The 22,264-nt window shown below is 50.8% G+C and overlaps 1 protein-coding gene across 1 annotated transcript in view; it reads right to left on the reverse strand.

Annotated features, from left to right (window-relative positions):
* Positions 1-22,264, reverse strand: part of CAPN13 (calpain 13) — a 78,997-nt gene that overhangs the window by 14,918 nt on the left and 41,815 nt on the right. The window contains exons 7-17 of the mRNA XM_074341516.1: positions 21,480-21,554; positions 16,821-16,906; positions 12,917-12,991; positions 11,711-11,856; positions 9,792-9,931; positions 5,785-5,984; positions 5,463-5,545; positions 4,058-4,110; positions 3,722-3,924; positions 2,648-2,684; positions 2,255-2,317 (exon numbers count right to left, since the gene is read on the reverse strand). Of these exons, the coding sequence (XP_074197617.1) occupies positions 2,255-2,317; positions 2,648-2,684; positions 3,722-3,924; positions 4,058-4,110; positions 5,463-5,545; positions 5,785-5,984; positions 9,792-9,931; positions 11,711-11,856; positions 12,917-12,991; positions 16,821-16,906; positions 21,480-21,554 (1,161 nt within the window). The remainder of the gene's footprint in view (positions 1-2,254; positions 2,318-2,647; positions 2,685-3,721; positions 3,925-4,057; positions 4,111-5,462; positions 5,546-5,784; positions 5,985-9,791; positions 9,932-11,710; positions 11,857-12,916; positions 12,992-16,820; positions 16,907-21,479; positions 21,555-22,264) is intronic.

Genomic DNA, 22,264 nt, shown 5'->3' on the forward strand with positions numbered 1-22,264 from the left:
GGGGGCTTTGCAGAGTGACACCAGGTCAGGTGGAAGGAGGTGGTTCCTTGGGGTCTTCTGAGAATCAGCACCCCACAGATGACAGACAAGTAGTCCCCAGGGTTGGCCTCACCACCCAGAATGGAAAGCAAAAGCAGCCCTACAGCTTGTCCTTATGGGAGTCATTTAGCTGGAAAAATGACCACTGACGATGTCCCTGGCGGAAAACATCCTGGAAGTGTCTGAAATCGGCCCTTAGGTCATCCCTCCAACATCTCACTGGTTGGTTATGTCAGGTAGTCAGTGTTGTGTGCCTGCCATCAAGTAAGATTTTTCCCTCAAAGAATTATGGCACCCCACTTTGAAGAGCAGTTAACATGTTGGTGAGAAATGCCAACTTATGTGGAATCACAACCAGAACATAAGCAGCTTTGGGGCATGGACTTTGTCCCCCATCCTAGGACAGGCCCTGACCTGGATCCTGCACCCAGTAACCACCAGAATGTTGGAAGAGATGGGGCTAGGAATGGAGATGAAGGCTGCCTGAACAAACTCCCAGGGAACTGCACATAGGCCTCTACCACTTCAATGGAAGATCCCCAAGGACTGATGCTCTGCAGTCCCAAAGTTGAGCAGAGTCTTCGAATGTCCTAGCGTATTTGCTACACATTTGCTGACTGGGTAAGTGATGGATGATGGATGTGGCCTGTCCCAGAGGCCGAATGTGTCCTTCCTTTCCCACAGACAGACCCTGAATTATAGTCTCATCATTACTATTACAGCCAATGAAAGTAACCTGTGCTAGGGCAACAGAACTAGCAGGTCATTGCGTTTGTTCCGGGACCAGTTAAATGGATACAAGAGATCGGGGGAGAGGACAGAGTCAGTGCATGGACAAGTATTTTGCTTTCAACTTTCTTTTGAGGACAATAAACTCTAAGGACAGTTCACAGGTTGTGCAGAATGATGCCAGGTTGGCCCTGCTCAAGGTGCCCACCGAGGGGTGAAAGGAAGCTGGAGTCCAGTCTTTGTTCCCCTGCCCAGCTGTGCACCTTGGCACAAAGCTGCATCTGTCTCATTCTAATTCCTGCAAAGGCCGCATAGGGGCTATCAATTTTCCTCTATGACATTTGGTTGTTGTTTGGGAAAAGTCCTGATTAGGGAATCTGTACCATTTATCATATGACAAATTATATTTTTTATTTCAGATGTACAGGTGCAAGGACCATGTTAAAGATTTTGCCACCCGCCCCTGAAGAAAGCTTGGTCTCAGGGACCCTAATCTGGTCCTGCTGATCCCCTCGGGGCAGTAATCTTAGCTTGGGCATCTTAAATCATTGCAAATTGATTGAGTACCTTCTCTATGCCAAGCAGTGATTGGTACTGGGGACAATGTCATCTTGGCCTTCAGGAGCTCACAGACTGAGTTCAGTCACCTTGGCAGATCCTGTTTTGCATCAAGTGAAGTGCCTTTTCAGTCAGCCCAGACGTGGGCCTGAATCCTGGGCCCGTGTTGACTTCAAGGAGGTTCACACTGAGCTGCCGCCTACAACATTTATCCTCCCGCCAGCCACATTCTTCACTGCTCCTTGTTTTTGTCTCTGGGCCCAGGCTGCCTGAATCATTTCCCTTTGGCCTGCCTCCTGGTGACCACTGCCCCATTAGCCCTCTGGAGGCCTGCGCTCTCCCTGTCTTTGGCCCCCACCTGGCCTGAGGCCGGCACGGTATATCCGATCATCCGTATCGCTTTCCACTTCCCACACCAACGTGATGGTCAAAGGCCTACTGCACAGAGTCCCTGGCAGCTGTTTTTATCCTGACAAGTCAAGGAGTTCTTTATAACGGTTTATTAAACCATTAAGAAAATCCCCTGTGCACATAGGTGGCTTGGCAGGAAGAATGCTGTTGGTGCTTTCTGAAGCTCGCCAGCTCCCAGGAGGAAGGATGCCAAGGTTGGTGGGAGGTGGCAGAGCAGGAGAAGGAAAGACTTTGAGGGGTACTGCCAATTGCTTGTTTACAGATTTAAAAAGACCAGCCCCATAATTAGCCCCTCCCTTTCCAAGCTCTTCACTCCAACCCAGGTGTCACCCAGGTGGGGCACCCTTTCCCTCGAGATCAGTTCTGGAGACATCCAGGGACAGAGGCTGATAAAACCACCCATCAGGCCACTTTTCCTCTCTGTATCCTGATAAGGGCCCAGGAAGGATTTTCTTCCCTCTGTTCCCTCCATCACCCGTCCTCTCTAAGGCCCCTCGCCCCAGGCTTAATACTGTACCTGCTGAGAGTATTTGTAGAAAATGCTTTGTTGGGAGCTATCTTCTGGAAGAGTTGCCTGGATCTAAAGGAGAATAGACAACATTAGATTTCTGGTACAGTGAGGGTGTAAGAACCTCCCACCTGGATCTGAGACAGAGGCTTCATCCAACAATCGGATAAAACCTGTTTGGGGAATGCGAGGATGGAAGTTTGTAGAAGGAAGATGGATGGGTCCAGCCTGGCCTTCGAGGCCTGGTCTTCTCCCCTCATCCCTGCCCCTTTGAGCCATCACCCGCCCATTATAGTGTCTCTGTTTTCATTGGTCAGTGGTGAGGCAAGAAGGAAGGAGACAGAAGCTCTTGGGGATGGGATGTGACTACTGAAGCTCAAACAAAGCTTACTGCACACCTACCTTCAGTGGTCTGAGGTTAAGATTGTTGCCCAGGTCCCTGGAAAATGAGGGGGACAGTGTGACAAGGAAGACCAGCTCACTATTCCAAGGAGGCTTATGCTTACCTATGGCAGGCACCCCCAGTGGCATTTGACATTTAGGCCAAGAACACGAGTGGAGAGCCCTGAGCACAGGAGGATGTGAAGTGGGTGGCCATGGCAGGCAGCAGACCAATGAGCATCGTGACCTGGCATCCAGTCTTTGGGGTGGACATTACCTGGTCTTCAAACCATTTAGTAAATGGTTCCTTTCACAACCAGATTACATGTATAGTAACCCCCATTGCCAGGATGGCAAGTAAGCTTTGTCTTATGTTCCAACTCTGACTGGTAGCACAGTGACTGGCATGCTGGACTGAGAAGGCCTCGTCCGTGCTCAGCTGTAAAGACCTACATGATTATAATGATGTTTGCCTTGGGTCCAAGAAGGAACCAGGCGCCCAGCAGAATGCGTGCTTGCTGATCCCAGTCCTGACTGCCAACTTAGCAGTGGAGACCCTCCACCATCGGACTCTTGCATTCAAGCCCATCTTCCACTGTCTCCCTGATGGAGCCCATGTTCTGGCCACATTTCAGACAATTGTCATGCGTGCCAGGTACCACCTTCCTGGCTTATGGGCAACATCACTTACTCTTCAGCAAGCCCTGTGTTCACTCACTTCCCTGCTTCTGCTCATGCTTTTTTCCTCTGCCTGCATTGCCTTCCCCTTTGAAGCATTAAGTTACATTTTCCATCAAGGACTGGCTCATGTGCCATTTCCCTCATTTAGCCTTCCTCAGTTGCTCTTGTCAGGGGCAGATCCCTCTACTCTGTCCTCCCACGTGACCCTGCATTTCCACTGAGCAATGGCACCATCTTGTTTGTGGTCTACCTCTTGCCTCACAGACTCTCTCGGCCCCCTTTGGGGTGAGCTTCTCGAGAGCTGGGCCTGTGCTGGGTCCCCCACTGTCACAATGAATCGCCACATAGAATGATGCAATGTGTTTTTATAAAATGAAGTAGAATAAAACATTTAGAATCCCAGTACTTCTGTACCTGTCACTGTCTGACATCTTCAGGAAAATTCGGAGCGAGAACTCAGCTGCTTCTCTGCCTGCAGAGACGACCACCACATAGGTCCCAGGGCTCAGGCTGAAGCACTCTGTAAGGTTACGTGGGGTTTGAGAAACTATGCCCTTCTCAGCCATTCTGAATTTGGAAAAAAAGGTGGGCGGCAACCTCTCTCGGAAATGCTGGAACTAGAGGAGACAGGATGGTGGTGAGAAAACCCGTGTGCACGGGCCCCAGGCCCCAGGCGAGACCACCTCGTCCAGCACCCTCTCCATTCACCAAAACAGCAATACAGGCCCCAGAAAGGGAGACAGCGCTTACCTGAAGTCTCACAGTGCAAGAGTTCAGACTCTTAATGACTAGAGATGCTAACACTACAATGAACGCGGAGAAATATGACACGTGATTCCCCCTCATTAACTCTTACAGCATCCCGGGCTTCTGGGTTTATCTCTCTGCTTATACAGAAAGACGGCTTCCGTGAAAACAAGTAAGGCTGTTTCAGAACTGCATTACTTTTGGAGCCCCTAAAATCCCTTGTCTCCTGAACCTTTGGCAAAGCACCTTTGGGACCGCTGTAGCTCTATGGGGTTGGAGTCCTTTCTCCTCCTCCGTTTCCTCTTTCCAGCGGAGCCCTAAAATGCCTTCTCATTGGAGAATAATAGGTCCTGATAATTTTCCTTCTGTTTCAATATTTTCTTAGCGATAAACAATAAATATAATGCAGTTCCTATTACTGGATGTCATATACATATTACGTAATAAAAACCCCTTACTAAATAAATTTTCTCCAATACAGTCGAGATGGGGATTCCATTTCGAATGGTTATGCAGCATGAAATGATTGCTCCTGAGTTCTGCCTTGGGGGGGAAATGGGGAGATGGGGAGGGGTTCTTTTTGAGGGGCGGGGACAGGGCCGGGCTGCAAGATGAGGCCACTGTCTCTGGTATGCAGCAGAGGGGCGGGCAGAACCTCCAAAGTGATTCTGCTGACATTAACAGCTTCCCCAGGGGGTTTGGAACCTCACTTGCCTGGGCCTTTCTGGCCAAAGCAGTGATGAGATGGGTTCTTTTCCAGAGAGTCAGCACTGCTCTGCGGCTCTGGGTGTGTGTGTGTGTGTGTGTGCACGCATGTGCACATGGGGAGGCGCTGTGTATAGAAGTGCGTGGGCTTCGAGCCTCCTACAATCACAAGACCTGACCCTGTGTCCCCAGGCATGGGGCTTGTGCCTTTTTTGGGATCAAGTCCTTACCCCATTCTGCAGCTCTGGGAACTAGAGCCCTGACTTGTTCCTTGCACCTTTGAAGCCCTTCTAGAAGCTCACATTCCATGACTAGGGTGCTGAGAACCAGAGTCTGATCCGAAATCCAGCTTTGCGGCTGGACCACCACTGTGAAAGGCAGGCCACCTTACCTGGGCTTTCTCCCTGGGCTTCTGAGTATCCCCTGTCGGAGAGCCCTGTCCTAGCCTCTCTCCCTGTCAGGGCACCTCTGGAAGGCTTGGAGGAGCTACTCTGCACCTGCCAGCAGGTTGTGGTCACAGCCCATTGGCTGTGGCTACATCCTGCTCCCTCCCTTCCATCCTCAGCCCCCAGGCACACGCACCTCCCTGTGGCAACAACAGCACCACAGAGCTCACATCTATTTAAGGAGTTTGAGTGCCTGTGAAGTTAGGCTTCCCAAACTCCATCTTTCCTTCTCCATTCTGACTCATATTTTAGGTCACCTTTCACCAGTGCCAAGCCAGAATGTCTACTCAGGAGGGGTGGCAATGTGGTCGTAAGAGGAGCTGGAGGGTGTGCCTTGAAGCTGCATTTGCATCACATGCATCCCGGTCATGGTGCGTTCAGGGGCTGATGGAAACTATGGGAAACTAAAGGTCCCTGCCAAGGTACCCGATGAGCCCTGCCTTTCATCTTACAAGGAACTGGCAGCATCGATCTTATCAATCGGGGCCAAATGCTTGAGGATGATTTCATGGTGGCAGCCCCTCTAGAACATCAAACCAGAGAACAGCCTGAGGAATCCAACCTTTAGACCAGGACAGCTAAAATATTTCCCGCATCACTGGCCTGTTGGGAGGTTCTAGGTGCGTATCTATTACAGGACTTAGCAAGACTGAATTGGCAGCCAGTGAACACCGAGACACACGTCCAGGCCATGGGTGTTGCAAGAGGCGTGAACACCACCGACAGATGGGGCAGTAAGAAGCCAGGGAGGGTGGCGGTGGCCATACCTGAGAGTCCACCTGTGGGGAAGAGGAAGAAAGGCAGGGTCAGGAACCCAAACCAAAACACACAAGCGAGCAGCTCTGAGCAGCCTGGCTCAGGGCCCTGCATTCCTTTTCCTTGCACGTTCAGCCCGTTCCCTGGAACACCCTGGGTTAATGGGGATCATCACTCATTCCCTGCGTGGAGCTATGACAAAGGAAACCCCACCCGCTGTAAGGAGGTCGAGGCGGGAAGAAGGTGGCTGAGGAGACTCTTCCTTTGCCAGCTCAGCCAGCTGTGGTTACTCTTCATAGCAATGGTGAGAAAACTGGAAGGAAAAGGGACACACCGATGGGGACTGGAGGTAAGGCAGAACCTGGATCAAATGTAAATTCCCCAACATCGGCGCTCCAGTGAGAAGGAAATTTTCATTCCCTCAGATCTCTGTAACACACGATGGGAATTTGTTCTAGGCCCCCCTGTGTTTGCAGGGAATGCTTGTGGGCGTCCGAATGGGGAAATACCCATCTTCCTGTCTGTCCACGTGAAGGAAGGAAGGAAACGCTGAAGATGCAGCCCCATTTTAAAGTCACTTCATGATTTGCAAAGTGTTTTCCATGTAGAGTGCTGGGCTGTCCAGCGATCCTGAGCGGATGCTGAGCTCCCTATTTTACAGGTGTGGATGCTGACCTCAGCAGTCTGAGTGGTAGAGGGGAGAACAGGGCAAACTGCGCTGCTTTCTTGGTAACTGAGACCCACCGCCTCCAGGCACCGTCTTCCACAGTTAGTGGGGGTTTCAGTTCTATTCTACCATTGATCCTGGGCCCCACTCTGTGTACAGACAACCTGATTTGCCAAGGCAGGCTTCTCTGGAGATCAGGGGGGAGCTGGAGGGAGGTGGAAAGACCCAGCGTGGGGGAGGAGCTTTGGGGTGAGGATGAAATAGCTTTCCGCCCTTCCCCTTTTTCTCTGTCCTGTCTTCTCCCTGTCTATTTGTATACCACCCGTGTTTAGTTTGATGCAACGCAGAGCAGAGCTCCCATAGCGGTTGGAGAGTCACAGGCTAATGACAGGGGTGAAGCCCGGCACATAGCTGTCATTTGGGCAGCACTGTACCCACAAACCCCATCAAAATCCTAGAGACTTCAGAGAGCCTAGTTGATGGCACCAACACAGCCTGCTTCCCAGCAGAACTGTGAAAGGAACCCATGTGCTTCCTGAGTTGTCAAGGTCTGGACTGTTCTTTGGTATTTAACTCTATCAGGATCCTGCAAGATCCAAGGGGGTTTTCAGGGAGCCTGAGGGGATCATGGGTCTGCATGCTCCCTTAGCAAAGTGGGTAGCTGATAAAAAAGGCATCTCTGGCTGAAAAGTTGACAAATGGGCTAGGCAACATTTAAAAAATAGATATGATTACAGTCTTGCCAGGGCATCTGAACTGTAAGACTTGGGATAAATCAGTTAGCACAAGGCTGCTATGGCGCCAGCTCTGGGCACTAGAATCACAGATGACAATTCAAACAGCACTCCCAGTTTGTGCGCTGGGGGCAGCCCTCATACCCTCTCTGGAGTTCTGTCTCTCATCAGGACAGGGAAGAGGTGGCTGAGATGTTTTTAGCAGTCCTGGCTGGTGTCCTGAACTGTTCAGGCTCATTGGGTAGACTAGATGCCTCAGTTCCTTCCCAGCCCTTCCCAACTCCTTTCCTTTTGTCCTTCTCAAAGGTGACAGTCAGGGGACTCTGAGGATGAGAGTCCTCTTAGAAGGCACCTGAGCTAGCTGGGATTCTTGGCAGAAAGCAAGGGAAACCAATCCAGGGTGGGGTGAGTAGAAAGTCATTTATGGGAAGGGTAAATCACAGAGTCAGTGGGAAATCTAGAGACTGCAGCTTGGAAGGTGGGCAGGATCGAGAAGAGATGCCGCCCAGCTGGACACCACCACAGGATCTGCCTGCATTGCTGCCGCTGGGCCCAAAGACTGGCCGCAAAGAACCTCTCAGTTGGTCCTACCTCCTTCAGTTACTTCCTCAAGATTCAAAGCCCAGAGTAACCAAGAGTATGGTGGGGAGGGGAAGAGAATATCTAATTGGACAGGACTGGTTCACAAATCTACCCCTCTGCATGTAAGGGTTGGGAAGAGGAAATATATGGCCTCTTTGCAGTGGGAGACCAAGCCCTGCCTTCCACCAAGGTCCCCCCACTTCCCTCCACCACCGTGTGGAAAGGGTGCTCAGTTGCCTGGTGGTGATGAAAATGACCACTGTCCACTACTGCATCCTTAGCAGATGTTCTCTGACAGTCTCAGCAGGATTGAGGCATCTCAAAAGTATGGTGCTAAACCCCAACAATTTCTTTTCCATTGATTCTATGCAACTAGAAAGTGGAAATGTGTTCAGAGAGAGCAGAACCCAAAGAGTTCTCCTCCTTCTAGGCCAGAATCATCATTTGTCTTTGAGCTGTGAGCATCACCAGAAAGGCAAGTGCCTAAGTCCTGCTGAGAACCCTGGTCCTGGGGCCACAAGTTCCAGCATCAAGCACCCCACCGTCATAACCTAGCTGCTCCTTGGTAGGTCATTCTTGCTCTCTGACCTTTGGTTTCCACATCTATAAAAGTTGGGGTACTAGGGTGTTCGAGACAATGAACCTGAACATGTATGGAACCCTGAAGTTCTCTATCAGTGAGGCCTTCTTGTTAGAGTGCACCACAGCCAGTGCACGGGACTGTTTCAGGAACAGAGGACCAGGAGCCCTGCCTGTCCCTGAGTGGGCCAAGGCCCCAGTTGTGAATGTTGCCTTAGTCTCAGTGAACATTCCTGAGATCATTCCTAGAGATGCAATAATCAGAGTCTTAGCCACACAGGGGATAGGTGTGTTTGACTGAAGGCTTGGGGGACTTCTGGTGCCCAGTCCCAGCTCCGACCATGTCACTTCACCTTGCTGGGCCTCGGAGACTTCACCTCTAATTTGAGGAACAGGGACCCCAGCACTTGATGGTTGCATGATCTTAATTACGCATCTCCGTGCAGAGAGGCTGTGGGGTGTACGATTTGAGAACCCTTCACTTTATCTTTGGGATGCATTAAGTTGTTTGGGAAAGGAGGAGGGAGCACAAGTCTCAGATTTTCTTTTGCAGCTCCTTTCTTTTACATGGTTTTTAAAAACCAAATTCCCTGATCATTTACTCATGGCTGGGGTATGTGTCGGCATGTGGAGGGGGTGAGGAGATGGCCCCTTAGGAGCTGAAGATCTGGCTGGGAGTGCCATCAGAGTGGAGGGGAAGCTAGGTGGAGAGGAAGACCTCACCTCCGTGTAAGCCACCCACGGAGCTTTGACCAGACTTTGGTCTAAGCATAAGAGAAGAACATACCTCCTGGCTGTATATCCAGGATTGTTTTTTCCCCTTAAACTCCTCCTAGAGTTTAACCCATGATTCTCAAATAGTCCTGTGCATAGCAGCCCCTCCCCCACCCCGGGAGCTCATTATGATGCAGATTTTCAGGCTCTATCCATGGAGAGTGGGACTCAGAAAACTTGGGGCGGTCCCAGGAGTCTGCACTGTTGCAACAGCTGGTCCTGACCAGACTACTTTTTGAGTAACGAGCACTGGAGCCTGCGGCGTGCCAGGACATGCTGGCAAGTGACAAAGGCAGGAGGTATGTCCCACTGTAAAATCGATCAAGGCTAATCTCCTGTCTCAGGTTTTCCTTCAGACCAGATGAACTCTATAGCCCTTTGGGTTTTATCTGAGTCTGCGATTGAGTGAAATCTCCCAGCCTAGTTGGCTGCTCTCTCCACCCAAGGTGTACAGAATATCCCCAAAGGGCAAGCCCTGAAGCAAGCTGCCTTACCTTGAACACCTCGAAGTTTAGTGGAAACATCCTGTCTTTTGCCTTTAAATTTTGTGGCATGATGTTGAAGGACACGACGACATTGCTGCTTTCCATGCTGTCTGGCACAGAGAAGAGGTACTGCACGTCCCTCTGGAATTCTGCATGAAAAAGAGCAGTAAGTGGACCCCAGCCTGGCTCCTGGGGTTCCAGGTTGGAACCAGCACCACTTCAGAGAGCCACGCATGCCCAGTTCAATGGGTGGTGGCTGAAAGTCTGGATTTGGACACCTAAAGCCTGGGTCCTGGTCCCCACTATTGCAGCACAAACATCTTTATTTTGTGAGCCTCAGTCTCCTCTTCTTAAAAACAAGGAGGGGAAGTATAGTTCCTACTTCATGAAAATGTTTCTTAAACTGTAAAGTTGAGGGCTATTTTTATATTTTATAATAAGTAGAATTCCAGAGTCCTCAGGTATGCAAGAGCTTATGCGTTGACAACAACCACAGAGCCATGAAATTATGTCAATCCCCAAGCACCAACGGAGACAGAGGAAAAGAGGCAGAGAGATGGCAATTCATAGAACTCTACTGCCCAAGAGTCCTCACCAAAGCCAGAGCAAGACAGAATTAATGGAAAACCATTAGATTCAAGTGCATGAAAGATAATGTATAAAAAATAAATGAAGGTAAGTCAAGATAGAGATGAATTAGTAGACATCAGAAAGTTTGGATCACAGCTGGGAAGCTCTGAATGGGGGATGGGGAAACGTAGAGGACCATCACGGACATCAGCTTTTTATGAGGATGAAGCAAGATGATGCTCTCAAGTGCACTCAGCAGCACCTAGCAGGTGCTTGCTGGCTGGCTCCCTTCCCTCTCTCCTGTAAGGAAGTACTAAAAATGGTGCCGATGCAGAACTTGGTTAGTTCATTGACATGTATTATATCTAGGGAAAAGGGCTCTGGCCCCACAGTCGGACAGGTGCAGCTCAGGGAAGGTGAATCAGCGAATTTGCTGCCCAAGAGTGACTTGGCGGTTTCTTTGTCTGCCCGTGGCCTCCTGGTCTAGGTTCTCTGCCCAGCAGAGTGAAGAGCCTGGAGGTTGAAAACAGGGACACCCTGGGGTATGAGGTCTTCAAGCAAACCATTCTCGAAAGACAGGTGCCAAGGAGAAGAAATGCACATGTCGAGGTGCAAACAAACACACACAGAGTAACACACACACACACACCTTATTTGCATAGCTTTTCCTATCAAGGATGTGTAACATACACAGGTTCATCTTCAGAGGGCGCTATTTCACTCATCCACTCACACATGGGGAATGGAAGGTCCAGAGAGAATGTGTAACTCTTTTAAAGATTCATCCCCGGGGAGCCCAAAGACAGATTTTGGGGCATCTACTGCTGGGATCTCAGTATAGTGCTGTAGGATACACCACCCACACTGGGCAGGAATATACCCCTTTATGTCTGGATGGTGCTTTGTGGTTTCAAGGGGCAGATAGGGGTTACAGGGGAGACTGAGACAGAGGGACCAGCTTTATCCCCAGAGTCACAAAGCCAATACATGGCAAAGACAATGGTTTAACTCAGGTCCTGACTTTTGTCCAGTGCTCTTTCCACAGCTCCCTGCAATGTCCTGAATAATTACTGAAGAGCGGTGAGCCTGTTCCACTCCTGGGGGGTGGCGGTAAGTTAGCAGAAGGACAGTGAGAAAGCATGAAAGGGCAGGGGAGGCACATTGGAGATTCTCCTGCCCACCCCACCAGCAATCATGTCCTCCAGAGAAGGACAGCTGTCCCTCTGGGCTGCCAAATTCCTCTTCTTTCAACTTCAGGCTGATGGTTCAGAATTGAGGGCCATCGAGAGGTGAAGCCAGAATGGGGCAAGGCCTGGCAGCTTCCATCCTGGCAGAATCGTTACCAAAGGGATAACTACCTGCAGTGTTTCCTGGAATCACGTGGTTCTTAAACGTCATTTGGGACCATCTTTCATGGGGCATGTTTCCATGGTCCAGGCTGATTGGAACTTGGTTACATATAAATAGGCAGGAGAAGTTTTCTTGGAAATCTCGACATGACATCCTGTTATAAACAGAGACAATCGCTTACTGACCACTGGTTTTGTTGCTGGGGTGGAGGTTCCCATCACTTCACAACACCTTTGCCTGTCAACTATAGTAACCATTAATTTACCACGGTCCTACCCAAGACCAGAGCCCCATTCTGGTTCATTTGTGGTTGGAAGGACAAGGACAGCGTCAGATTCTGGGTTCTGCAGGTCCCTCTCATGGCCAGCAAGAGGACTGCCAATCTCTTTCTGCTACGGGTCCTACACGCTGCTAAGAAAGTCACTTTTCCCTAGGGTCCTTTGCCAAAGCATTGTTGAGGTCTTACCAGAACACAGTGGGTTCAACACCTAACATCCCAGCTGGTACTGTGGTGAAAGTTGAGATTCTAGAAATGTTTTTTCTTCTAATTTACATTTATCCCTCTGATTCTTAATGACTTAAACCCAGTCTCCTTTTTGCACATGCCAGATTTCATTCAAATATGTCACTGAACAAGCCAGACAACCCCTCAGAGAAATGTTCATCTTATCCTTTGAGATCTGAGCACAGGGCTGAGAATGTGTTTTTCAACATCTAGTCCTGCATAACTGCTGGGCGATGACATCGATACCTCACCCAGAACTCCAGAGTCAGGGCTGGGAGATTAACTCCAAGTTGCTCTCTTGTAATTCATGCCAGGAGAGACTGTGGGATGAATGGACTGTGGGATGACTGGGGGATTTTTTTTGCCGGGGTCCCAACAAGATGGCATGGAAGATACAGGCATGATAATCATGCATCCTGGTTTCCAGGAAACGGTAGTTTTCAAAGCTTTGGTGCCAATATTCCCTTCTATCATTAACATTCCCTGCAAGCTCTAGTATTTCAGAGCTGAAATACTTTTCATGAAAAGAGAGAACCCAAACACAATTTCATGTTCAAAGCTTTAGTGTCTTGGCAGAGAAAACAGACTCCTTCTACAGAGGCCCCTGCAAAGTGAATATTCTCAAAAAAGTTTTGGAAACAGGGTAGGGATTGAGAGTTTGGGCAACAGTTAAAGATTTGAAATATAATTTTAAAATAAGAGTAAGTACCAAAACTCGCCATCGTCCTTATGCTCATACAGCTGGCTTTTCTGTTGGTGGTAGATTTCCTGCCACTCCGGAGACCTGGGTGTGGAGAGACAGACCACAGGATGAGATCTCCTAGGACAGATCGTCTCAATCGCATGTGGCCCCACGGGGTCCTTTGCACAGGCTTCCAATAGTTTCTGGGTGCAGGTGGAGAGTGGCATTCTACCTAGTGATTCTCTACGTCCATGGCTTCCAAGCTGCCCCCAGCCCGGTCCTCTTTCCTGAGCTTTATAGATGGACACATGCTATGGTCCATTCCTCGTCTCCACCAGAGCCCCACTGTGACCTTGTAGTCAACCTATCCCAAACTGTACTCATCCTCTGCCTCCTCCTATTGCCCGAGCAAATGAAGGGTCACTCTCTTGCTCCCCCTACATTGAAGACAGCACCAAATATTAATGATTTATTGATTCTACCTTCTAACCCCCTGTCAAAGCCATCCACTGATTTCCATCCTTACTGCTTTTTTCCAAGTTCAAGAACCCTCAACTCCTTGTTGGACTTCTCACCTGAACTCAGTCCTGCCCTCCTTTGTTATCCATTCTCCACACCGCCTATCAAACCAATCTTTCTAAAACAGAAATCTGATTACGGCATTTCCCTGCTCAAAACAAAAACATCAGTGCTTCCTTTTCACTCTCAGGATGAAGTTCACACTTCTGAAACACATCTTGGTCTCTGCCTACCTCTCCAGCTTTCCCTGAGCAGCTCCCTGTTCCCCACAGCATTGAGCCCGACACCCCAGTAGTAAAGAGTATCTTCATTTGCTCAGGAATACGTCTGTCCCGTGCGGAGCCCCCTCCACCCTGGCCTTCACCATGATGCCCCCTCTGCCTGGAACGCTTTTCCTCCTCCTTTCAGTCCTGTAACCCAGTAACCTACACTCACCTTTCCTCCTAAAAGGCACTTCTGCTGGGAAATCGTGCTCGTCCCCGCCACGGTGCCCCTCCTGTGAGCCCCTGCGGCTCACCATACCATTCCTGTCCCAGTACTTAGTACCCAGTGTCACTAGTGCTTGTTGATCGCTTGCTTGTTTCTTGCCGTTCCCCCACTGGACTCCAAGTTCCGTGAGATCGGTGACCTTGCTCACATTTACATCATCGACAAAGGGCCTTCACCCAATGCATGTAGTGGGAATGCCCATAATATTTTGCTTGCTTAATTAATAATTAAAGCTGTCAACTTCACTGGGATAATGTGTTCCAGAAGCTAGTTCTAGGGTCTGTGGTGAAGGCGGAGACCCTCACGGGCAGAAGGCCGCAGCTGTCCCGCCCCAGCTCACCCCTTAAAGCAGGGGCGTGCTCCTAGGCCACAGGTCCCAGAGGCACAAAAGTGTAATGAGCTCTTTCTCTGGGACTGACTTGCATCAAGGGCCTGCCTGGGCCACCTCTGTGCCAGCAGAGCAAGGCAGGGACCACTCAGGCTTCTGGCTGCAGGCTGAGCCAGTCAGATGTGCTATTGTAAAATGGCAATTTTATAATTAAGTGATTATATTTTCTGCAGTGTGTAAGGGAAAATAAATGTAGTGTAAATCAATATGCTATTGATTCATGCAAGTTTGCCTTTAAGCGTGTGTGACTGAAATTTCCATTATGGTGGAGAATACACCACCCACTCTCGCCATCCGTCTCTGCTTGTTAAAAAGTAGGAAATGGACCAATGCCTGAAGACTTGATTGTGCAGCCCCGTCCTTCTTCCAGCCTGGATTCAGGTGGGAAGGGTGAACCTCAGTACTCATCCAGGATACGTGTCCTCCACGGCAGGTGCTGTCAGGCCCATCCCCCGGCCCTGCTCTGCACACTTCTCCAGCCCATTCAAAGGCCCTCAAGAACCCCCGTGCCTGGAGGCTCTAAATCCAAACTCGAAGCTGGCGTCAGGCTCTCTGGCTCCAGCTCTCAAACACTTCCCTCTTGGGTTCCTCTGCCTCAGGCCAGCTTGTTGGCCCTGAACACGCTACAAACGTTCCTGGCTCAGCACAGTGGCCGACACTTCTCGCCTACCCAGTGATCTCTTCCAAAGTGAATCATGCTTTTTTTTTTTTTTTTTCAGTTGAACTCCAGTTCAACCCCATCCACGAAGCTTTCCCTGAACAGGCAGGCCCACGCACAGGAAGCCTCTCTTCCCTGATCTCTGGGGTCCTTTGTTGCCCTCACTGGTCATTTGCTACTTAGCACAGGGGATGTGGGCAGAACATCAGCTTGTGTGAATTTATTGCCTCTTCTCCTCAAGGGCAACATGCTGCTGACGTTTGCCCTTCCTCGTTCCTAGGGCAACAGCCAACCCTGAATCAGGGATTCTGGCTAATCAGATCGCCCCTGGCCCATGTACAGCAGCTTGGGGTGGTGATTGGGAGGGAGGACTGGTAAGGGCCAAGGATTCCCCCCAGGGAGGAAGAAAGAATAGAGGCAGGATGAAAGGAGAAAGGGCAGCAGTGAGTAAAAACATTGTCCAGTGGTTCGTGGTTCTGCAAGTTCATCCCCTTCCGAGGCAGGGGTGAGGCAGGGGGGACGAGCTGCCCTGTTCTCCAGAGGGCATCTGAGGTCACACACCTGGGTTTATTCTGTGAATTCATGTTGCCTGTTTCCTCCCTGTCTGCCTCTTTCACTCTCTCTCTTTCTCCCCTTCTCTCTCGCATTCCTACCCTACATCCTCTGTAAGTTCGTCTCACATTTGCCATGCGCCCACTCGCGCAGGGGCATCAGCTGTGGGGCTCACAGAGGATGGGGTGGCCCCTGTCACCGTCCAGCCTGGGGCATCAGGCTCAGGGTGGGGACACCAGCCAACTCTGCATTCGCCCCCAGAACACACTTCTCCCTGCATTGATTTTCACTGCTTGTTGAGGTCTGTTCTCCTGTTAAGAATGAATGCATGGCATTTCCTTTCAGATCATGTTCTCCTTCATGCTAAGCTGCCAGGGCAGGCCAACATGTCTCAACACTTTCCACGGGTCTAACACAGACAGGCCTTCAGAGACATGTCGGGGGCTGGGCCCTGCTGGCTTCTGAGACAAGCCAGTACCCTGTCGCCAGCCTGGCATCCCTCTCGGGACGGCCGTCTCGCTCTCAGTCAGCAAGGGGACAGGGACCAGGGCTTAGTCCTCCTGGCAGCTGGGAAACGCCAGCCCAGCTCCCTGGGGACTACTGACCACACAGCGGGGTCCCCACCAGTCGGCTGGTACAGAGAGCAGCTGCCGGGGACACAACCAGCTGAGGCATCTGAGACCCACTTAGCCCTGCTCACTCCTTCTATAGCAAGGTGCCAGTCCAGGCACCCATTACACGTGAGCATCTAGACCGGTAGGGCAGGACGGATGACCCAGGTGGACTGAGTCAAAAAAAACTAAAAACAAAAAAACAACAAAAAAAATGATCGTTGCCTCAGCTCCCAATTCCCCCAAAAAGAAGCCTTCTCTGTCCTGATCCCGTGGCATCATCAGGATCAGAATCCTATGGGACCCCTTCATGGGCTGAGGCTCTTTCGCTCTATATCCACCTGCCATGTAGAACTTGGCTCCGGCCATGCCCCACCCCCACTCCTCTCTATTTTTCACTTCTTCTGGGTATATGGGTTCAATGCAAGACTATAACCTTCTGGAGGACAGACACTCTTGTTAGCTGTCTATATCCCACAGCTCCCACCCAGCATGGTATACTTAGTACAGAGAGTACACAGTAGGTGTCTAATAGATGCTTGGCGCATGGCATCATGGGAGTGTGAGACGGACTAACAGTCACACGTAGGTGTGAGCTGGACAGACCTGCAGCGAGGTGCACAGCAGGAGTGAGGTATGCCGCCCCTGTGGGCCAGGGTGCGTCTCCAAACACTGGGTCCCGCTGAGGGAGAGAGAGGTGTTCAGAAGCCATACCCGTCGCTCCAGGGCCCTCTCCATTCGACCTTGCCCCAGGGGTTCCACAGGCGGATGAGATATTCCCAGCTCCTCCTGTACCAAACCTGCAGAGGAGAACAGAAAAGGAAGACTGTCAGTGTTCGCCAGCAAAAGTCAGCGGAAAAGAGGGAATACGAATGTGGCTGCTTCTTACCTCCAAGGACTAATTTAACATCTGACCTCATTTGGCTGCAGCCAGAAAAAAAATTGAAAAAAAATCAATGTCTCTGCCGGCGTGGAGTTGGAATGAGATCGAAGAGAAAATGGCCCCTTTCTGCTCAGCACCTCAAAGGACAGGGGCAACTTCCTCATTCTGTAGGACTGCATCCTAAAACTTGCATGAGCTGAGACTTAACAGCAGATAAACATCGGTGGATGGTGTCTCGGGCTGCAGAAGGGAGATCTTTATGCGTCCGCAGCCTTCGACACACCCTGCCACAACCAGCATCTCTCTTCCACAGAAATAGCCGCTTCGTTGCCAGCTGACCCTCGGGACATGTGCAGGGTCTCCCTAGCACTGTCCTGAGTGAGGCCAGCAGAGGAGACTGATCTGAGCAAGACCAGGACTTGGGAGTTGAGCCAGCCCCAGCCTGCAATCCCTGCCTCTGTCGGGGAGCAGGCACCTCCATGGCCTGCGCTGTCCGTCCTTCCCCAGGGGACCGCATCATCATCACTCCCAGACTCACGGAGGCTGACACATGTGCTTCTTCAGACCACTGAGGCCAGAGGGCAGACCACTGAAAAGTTACAGCAAAACAATCACAGCCCTTTGAACTTACTTTCCTGGATCCAGGAGGCCTCAGCCTGGTGAGAGGAATTAAAGCATGATTGAGTTGTAGCGGTGCTATTGATCTATGCTAATGTTGTCTGAGGAGATGGAGGCCTGGAGGGGTGTCAGAAGGAGGGCACTTGTTCAGTGATTCCAGGCAGAGGAGACAGCGAAAGCCCCAAGGGGACTCTTCCCATGTGGAAATGAAACTGGTATGTGGAGGCAGGGCTTGGAGCCAGGCCTGACTGTGACGTGTGCTGGTCCTTCTATCCTCTGAGCTAGATGTATATAGAATTCCCATCATGCAGAGGAGGAGACTGAGCATCAGAGAGGTTGAGCAACTTTCCAAAGGCCACACAGTAAGTGGCAAAGGAGGAATCCTGATCTCAGCTACTGCCAGTCTCCAAAGCCCAGGCTCTCATCCTTGGAATGCGAGTGGATAAAGGACACAGCTGCTCTAGGGCCCAGCCCCTTCTCGGATGTAGCCGAGACCCTGACCTTGCAGGTAACCCCTGGGCCAGTGCATGCTCACCAATAGGGCAGTACCATGAAGGAGCAATGCAGTTAGATAAGGGCCCAAGGACCCGGCTTGGGTGAGGTTCTTTTCTGTCTAGCTCTATATGGCTGACACCACAGTGGAAGGTACGTTGACTTTTAATGTCATGTGGCATAGGGGTGCCCCTCTGCCCACCCCCAGGCACTCCAGGCTTTACACATGTTGTATTGTTAACTGCGAGCACGTGACAAAGCCCATAGTACAGGGATGTGAGAAATGGTGGTCTGGTGGCCCAAAGTGCTTAATGAGCCACCCTCAGTGCCTCAGGGAGAGCAGGGATGCAGGCTGGCATAGGGGAGAAGGGTGGCCAGTGACTGGAAGGGGCTGAGAACAGAGCTAAATGAGGCATGCCGAGAAACACGCACCCCCTTGCCCAGGGGAGTCACCGCCCCAGCTAGGTGCAGAATAAAACATGCCAATTTCATTTATCTTCCTGTCTGTGTCCTGCCCAGAGGGAGGATGAGCAGATTAAAAAGCACACTGCATTTATGGGCTGGTTTAATCTTAGCTCTCGTGGTCAGAGTTATAACCTCCTCCTTCTGGAGGAAGAACTTTTAATCAAGTCAAGTTCTTGGGCCCTTGTCTAACAGGGTCACTTCTTTTTGATAGTGTCCTGTTGATGATCATGTGGGTCATGGCCAGGTGGCTCAGGGGTCACATTCGAAGCCAACATCACAGCTGCATCTGAGAATGGGCTGGGCTGGCTTATTGGCTTCACTCTCCTGGCTACTGACTGTACCCTGACCCTGGTCAGATCTCTCTGAAAGGGTACCACTGGGCAAGAGGAGATCTAGGTTATCTGTCCTCAGATAATATTTCCTTAAAAGTATTCTCTTAAATGCTAGTTCCATAGGCTGTTAATAGTTACTCCTAGAAAAGATGGTTTCATGGCTAATGGTAGATTAAAACCAAACTGTATTGTTAATACAGGCCTTCTCAGAGCCTTTAAAAGGCTAATATCCATTGTGAATCTCCAAGTAGGGGTACAGTGAGCTGCATTTGGAAAATTGCTTTCACAGAGCATCTAACCGGGCTGGCGCTCCTTAAAGCACTTGCTAGGAAGTGCCAGTGGCCACAGGATGGCAGGAACGGCAGGGATGGACCATACAGGACAGGTCTTTGTCACCTACCATCATGGGGGGGTGTCCTATTCAGACTGCTCTGTGTATTATAAGAACAACTCAGAGTGTGTGCTCTGGGGAATCAAACATTTGAGCTGTGAGCAAAGTCATCGGGAGCCCAAACCCCCTGAGCCCACACTTTGACTCGCGAGTTCATGCCCATGACCTTGGCCCGAGGCGTTTCCTTGGCTGCTCTGTAAGCGGCCATTGCTGCCATCCCTGTGCCCAGCTGCTGCAGGACTCATATTCCATGGCCATCTGGACCTCTGGATACACAAGTCCCTTCTGCCCCGTGTTCGGAGGAGAAACAAAGGCCGTCTCCATGTATTAAAGGGGGCCTTGTCCAGGAGCGGCAGGCACATCAGCAGGGACCATGGCCCCCTCCTTCCATGCCCAGCACAGACGTCACAGCTCTCTTCTTCCAAATCTGGAAGCAGAGCCAAAGTCTTGTCAACACAGTAATCCAGGCAGTACTGCCAATTGATTGAGGTTGGCACACAAGAAAACTGATTTACTCTCCCTCGCCTAGACTTGTCCACATCCAGGACGGGGAGCTACACAGAGCTGAATGCCCAGCTGTGGCCAGCTGTGACGATGGTATTGTCTGTCTGCTGAGAATTAGGAGAAAGACGTGGGAGATTCCAGAGGAAGAGCAACCGGAGCCGCTCTGACCGGGATGGCGTCTGGCCTGGGTTAACAGGGCCCCTTCGGTGCTTGTGGGAAATGTCTTTTGAGACCTTTACATACATTCTATGATGGAGGGTCAGTGATGTCATCTTCACAAGCCGAGGACAAAGGCATTCATTCACTCATGCAAGGGCACTCACCCATTGATCCAATGAGCATTTATTAGGTGCCTATTCTCCTCCAGGTCTAGGCAGCGGCAGCATTTTGGTGCTGATTTCCTCAGGCAGACAGGTTGGAGACACATGTGTTGTCTCTGTTTTGCAGATTGGAACAGTCACCCAAACACAAAACAACGGACCAACCGGCCTCAGGTCAGTGGACAGGAGAGACAGACTGACACCCAGAGAAGGAGGGCAAATACGAGGCACAGGCCAGAAATAGAACCTGATACTCTGTATTCCTTGGCTCGTAAATACCCACGAAAAATGGACCCTGGAGTTTGCAACACTGTCTCTTAGGGCCTAGGAGACCTTATTGGACCTCGTGAGTTGTGAGAAGTACAGAGATGGGGGAGCAGCTGTGGGAGATCATCACAAGGTCAGGGAGTGTGTCCCCACACACCTGCAGGGGACGCGGAGATGGGAAGTGAGGAGACGTGGTGTCTAGGCCCAGCCGTTTCAAGTAGCTGTGTCCCCCTGACTGTCCCCTCCCAAGCCTCAGCTTCTCATTTATGAGTGGAGGAGGCTGGACTTTGGTCATGTTTTATGGACCAAACGATACTGCACACAGTGATAACATGCATTTTTGTCCACCCAAAGTTGGTCGTGGCATTAAAGGGAAAGACTGTCCCCGAAGAGCCATCTTCCCCTCTTCCGTGGGAGTACTGCTTTAGCTGGGCACATGGTGGCCTGACTAGATGGTCTGTTTCCCAGATATACTTGGGCCACTGGGTGGCACGTGATTCGGTCCCGACTAATGGGATCTGAGAGAACATGGGGTGTGCCTTGACTGAGATGTGCCTTCCTTCTGGGTGTGTCAGTCCCTGGCCTCTTTTTCTTCCCCTGGCTGGGGGATGAGGGGACCTGGAGCAGCTGCCCTGGGCTCACAGGTAGAAGCTACCTCCCAGCTCTGGAGTCACCTGCTACCCAGAGAGAAATGACCTTTATCCTGCTTGAGCCCCTGCATTTTGGAGTGTCTCTGTGGGAGCAGTTGGATTGGTACGTCACAGATAAAACACTTTCAGGGTAAAACTTCCCCCAGAGTCAATTGGGTAGTTAATTCTGCTTTCACTTTGGATTAATCCCTCTGTCTGGCTAGACACTCAGCCTGTCTGAGGTCATTTAAGGATAGCGAGATCTCTGGGGGTCCCTGAAGGATGAGGATGCTGGGTACTAGAACTTCTGGATGAAGAGGAAATGAGGTTGTCCAGGATGGGCAAGGACATGGTGGAGGCCAAGGGTGATCAGGACTCGTGTCAGCTTTGTGGGGCTCACTGAGGCACAGGATTCTGACTCCTGTTTAGGGGAGTAAGCACACTGGGGCACAGTGTTCACAGGGAGCCTTACCTGCTCAGCCCCGGTCACCGTGTAGGCATGCCGACTCACCAGCCCATTCGCCATCCTCGTGGACTCACTCATCGGCTTCAAAGGAGAAAAGCAGACTAAGCATTAAACATTCACACGTTCCTCAAAGACAGAGAAAAGCACAATTCAGTCAGTAGCTGAGCTGTGGCCAGATGAGAAGCATCCCACTGATTCCAGCACTGGAATGGCTTATATTCCTGGAGCTCTTTCCTGGAGAGGCAAAGTTTGGAGGCTGTTGGGTGGCTGAGGCTCCAGGCATTTCATCTTCCAGAGAACACCTCATGGTGGACAGAACCCCACTGAGTCCTGAGGACCTGGGCTGCTTGCCCCTCCAATCACTCATCACCGAGACACAACACAAAACACATCTGCTGGGCATTTCGGAGGAGTCAGGAAGACCCACCACCTCCATGCTGTGAGTTTAAAGTGCATCTGAGGTTTCAGATGGCCTTTCAGACTAGGGATGTGTGACTCACAGCCCACATTTAAAGAGTGAAGAAGTGTCCTCATGGGGGGCGTTGGCTGTCTTAGAACGAACTCAAATAATCTGGAGGATCATCCAAGCTCTGCCCTTGGAGCCAGTGAGAATCAAACCCCTCCCCTCACGGCCACTCCGGATCACACTGTTCCTGGTCACAGGGAAACACTAGGCAAAGGCTTCAGAGTCAGACAACATGTGAACCCTGCTCAGCCACTTGCTGGCTGTGTGATGGTGAGCATTTTGCTTAACCATTCTGAATCCATTTCCTCCTCTGCTAGTGAATTCT

Source organism: Camelus bactrianus, chromosome 15, assembly GCF_048773025.1.
Source record: "Camelus bactrianus isolate YW-2024 breed Bactrian camel chromosome 15, ASM4877302v1, whole genome shotgun sequence".
Taxonomy (NCBI): Eukaryota; Metazoa; Chordata; class Mammalia; order Artiodactyla; family Camelidae; genus Camelus; species Camelus bactrianus.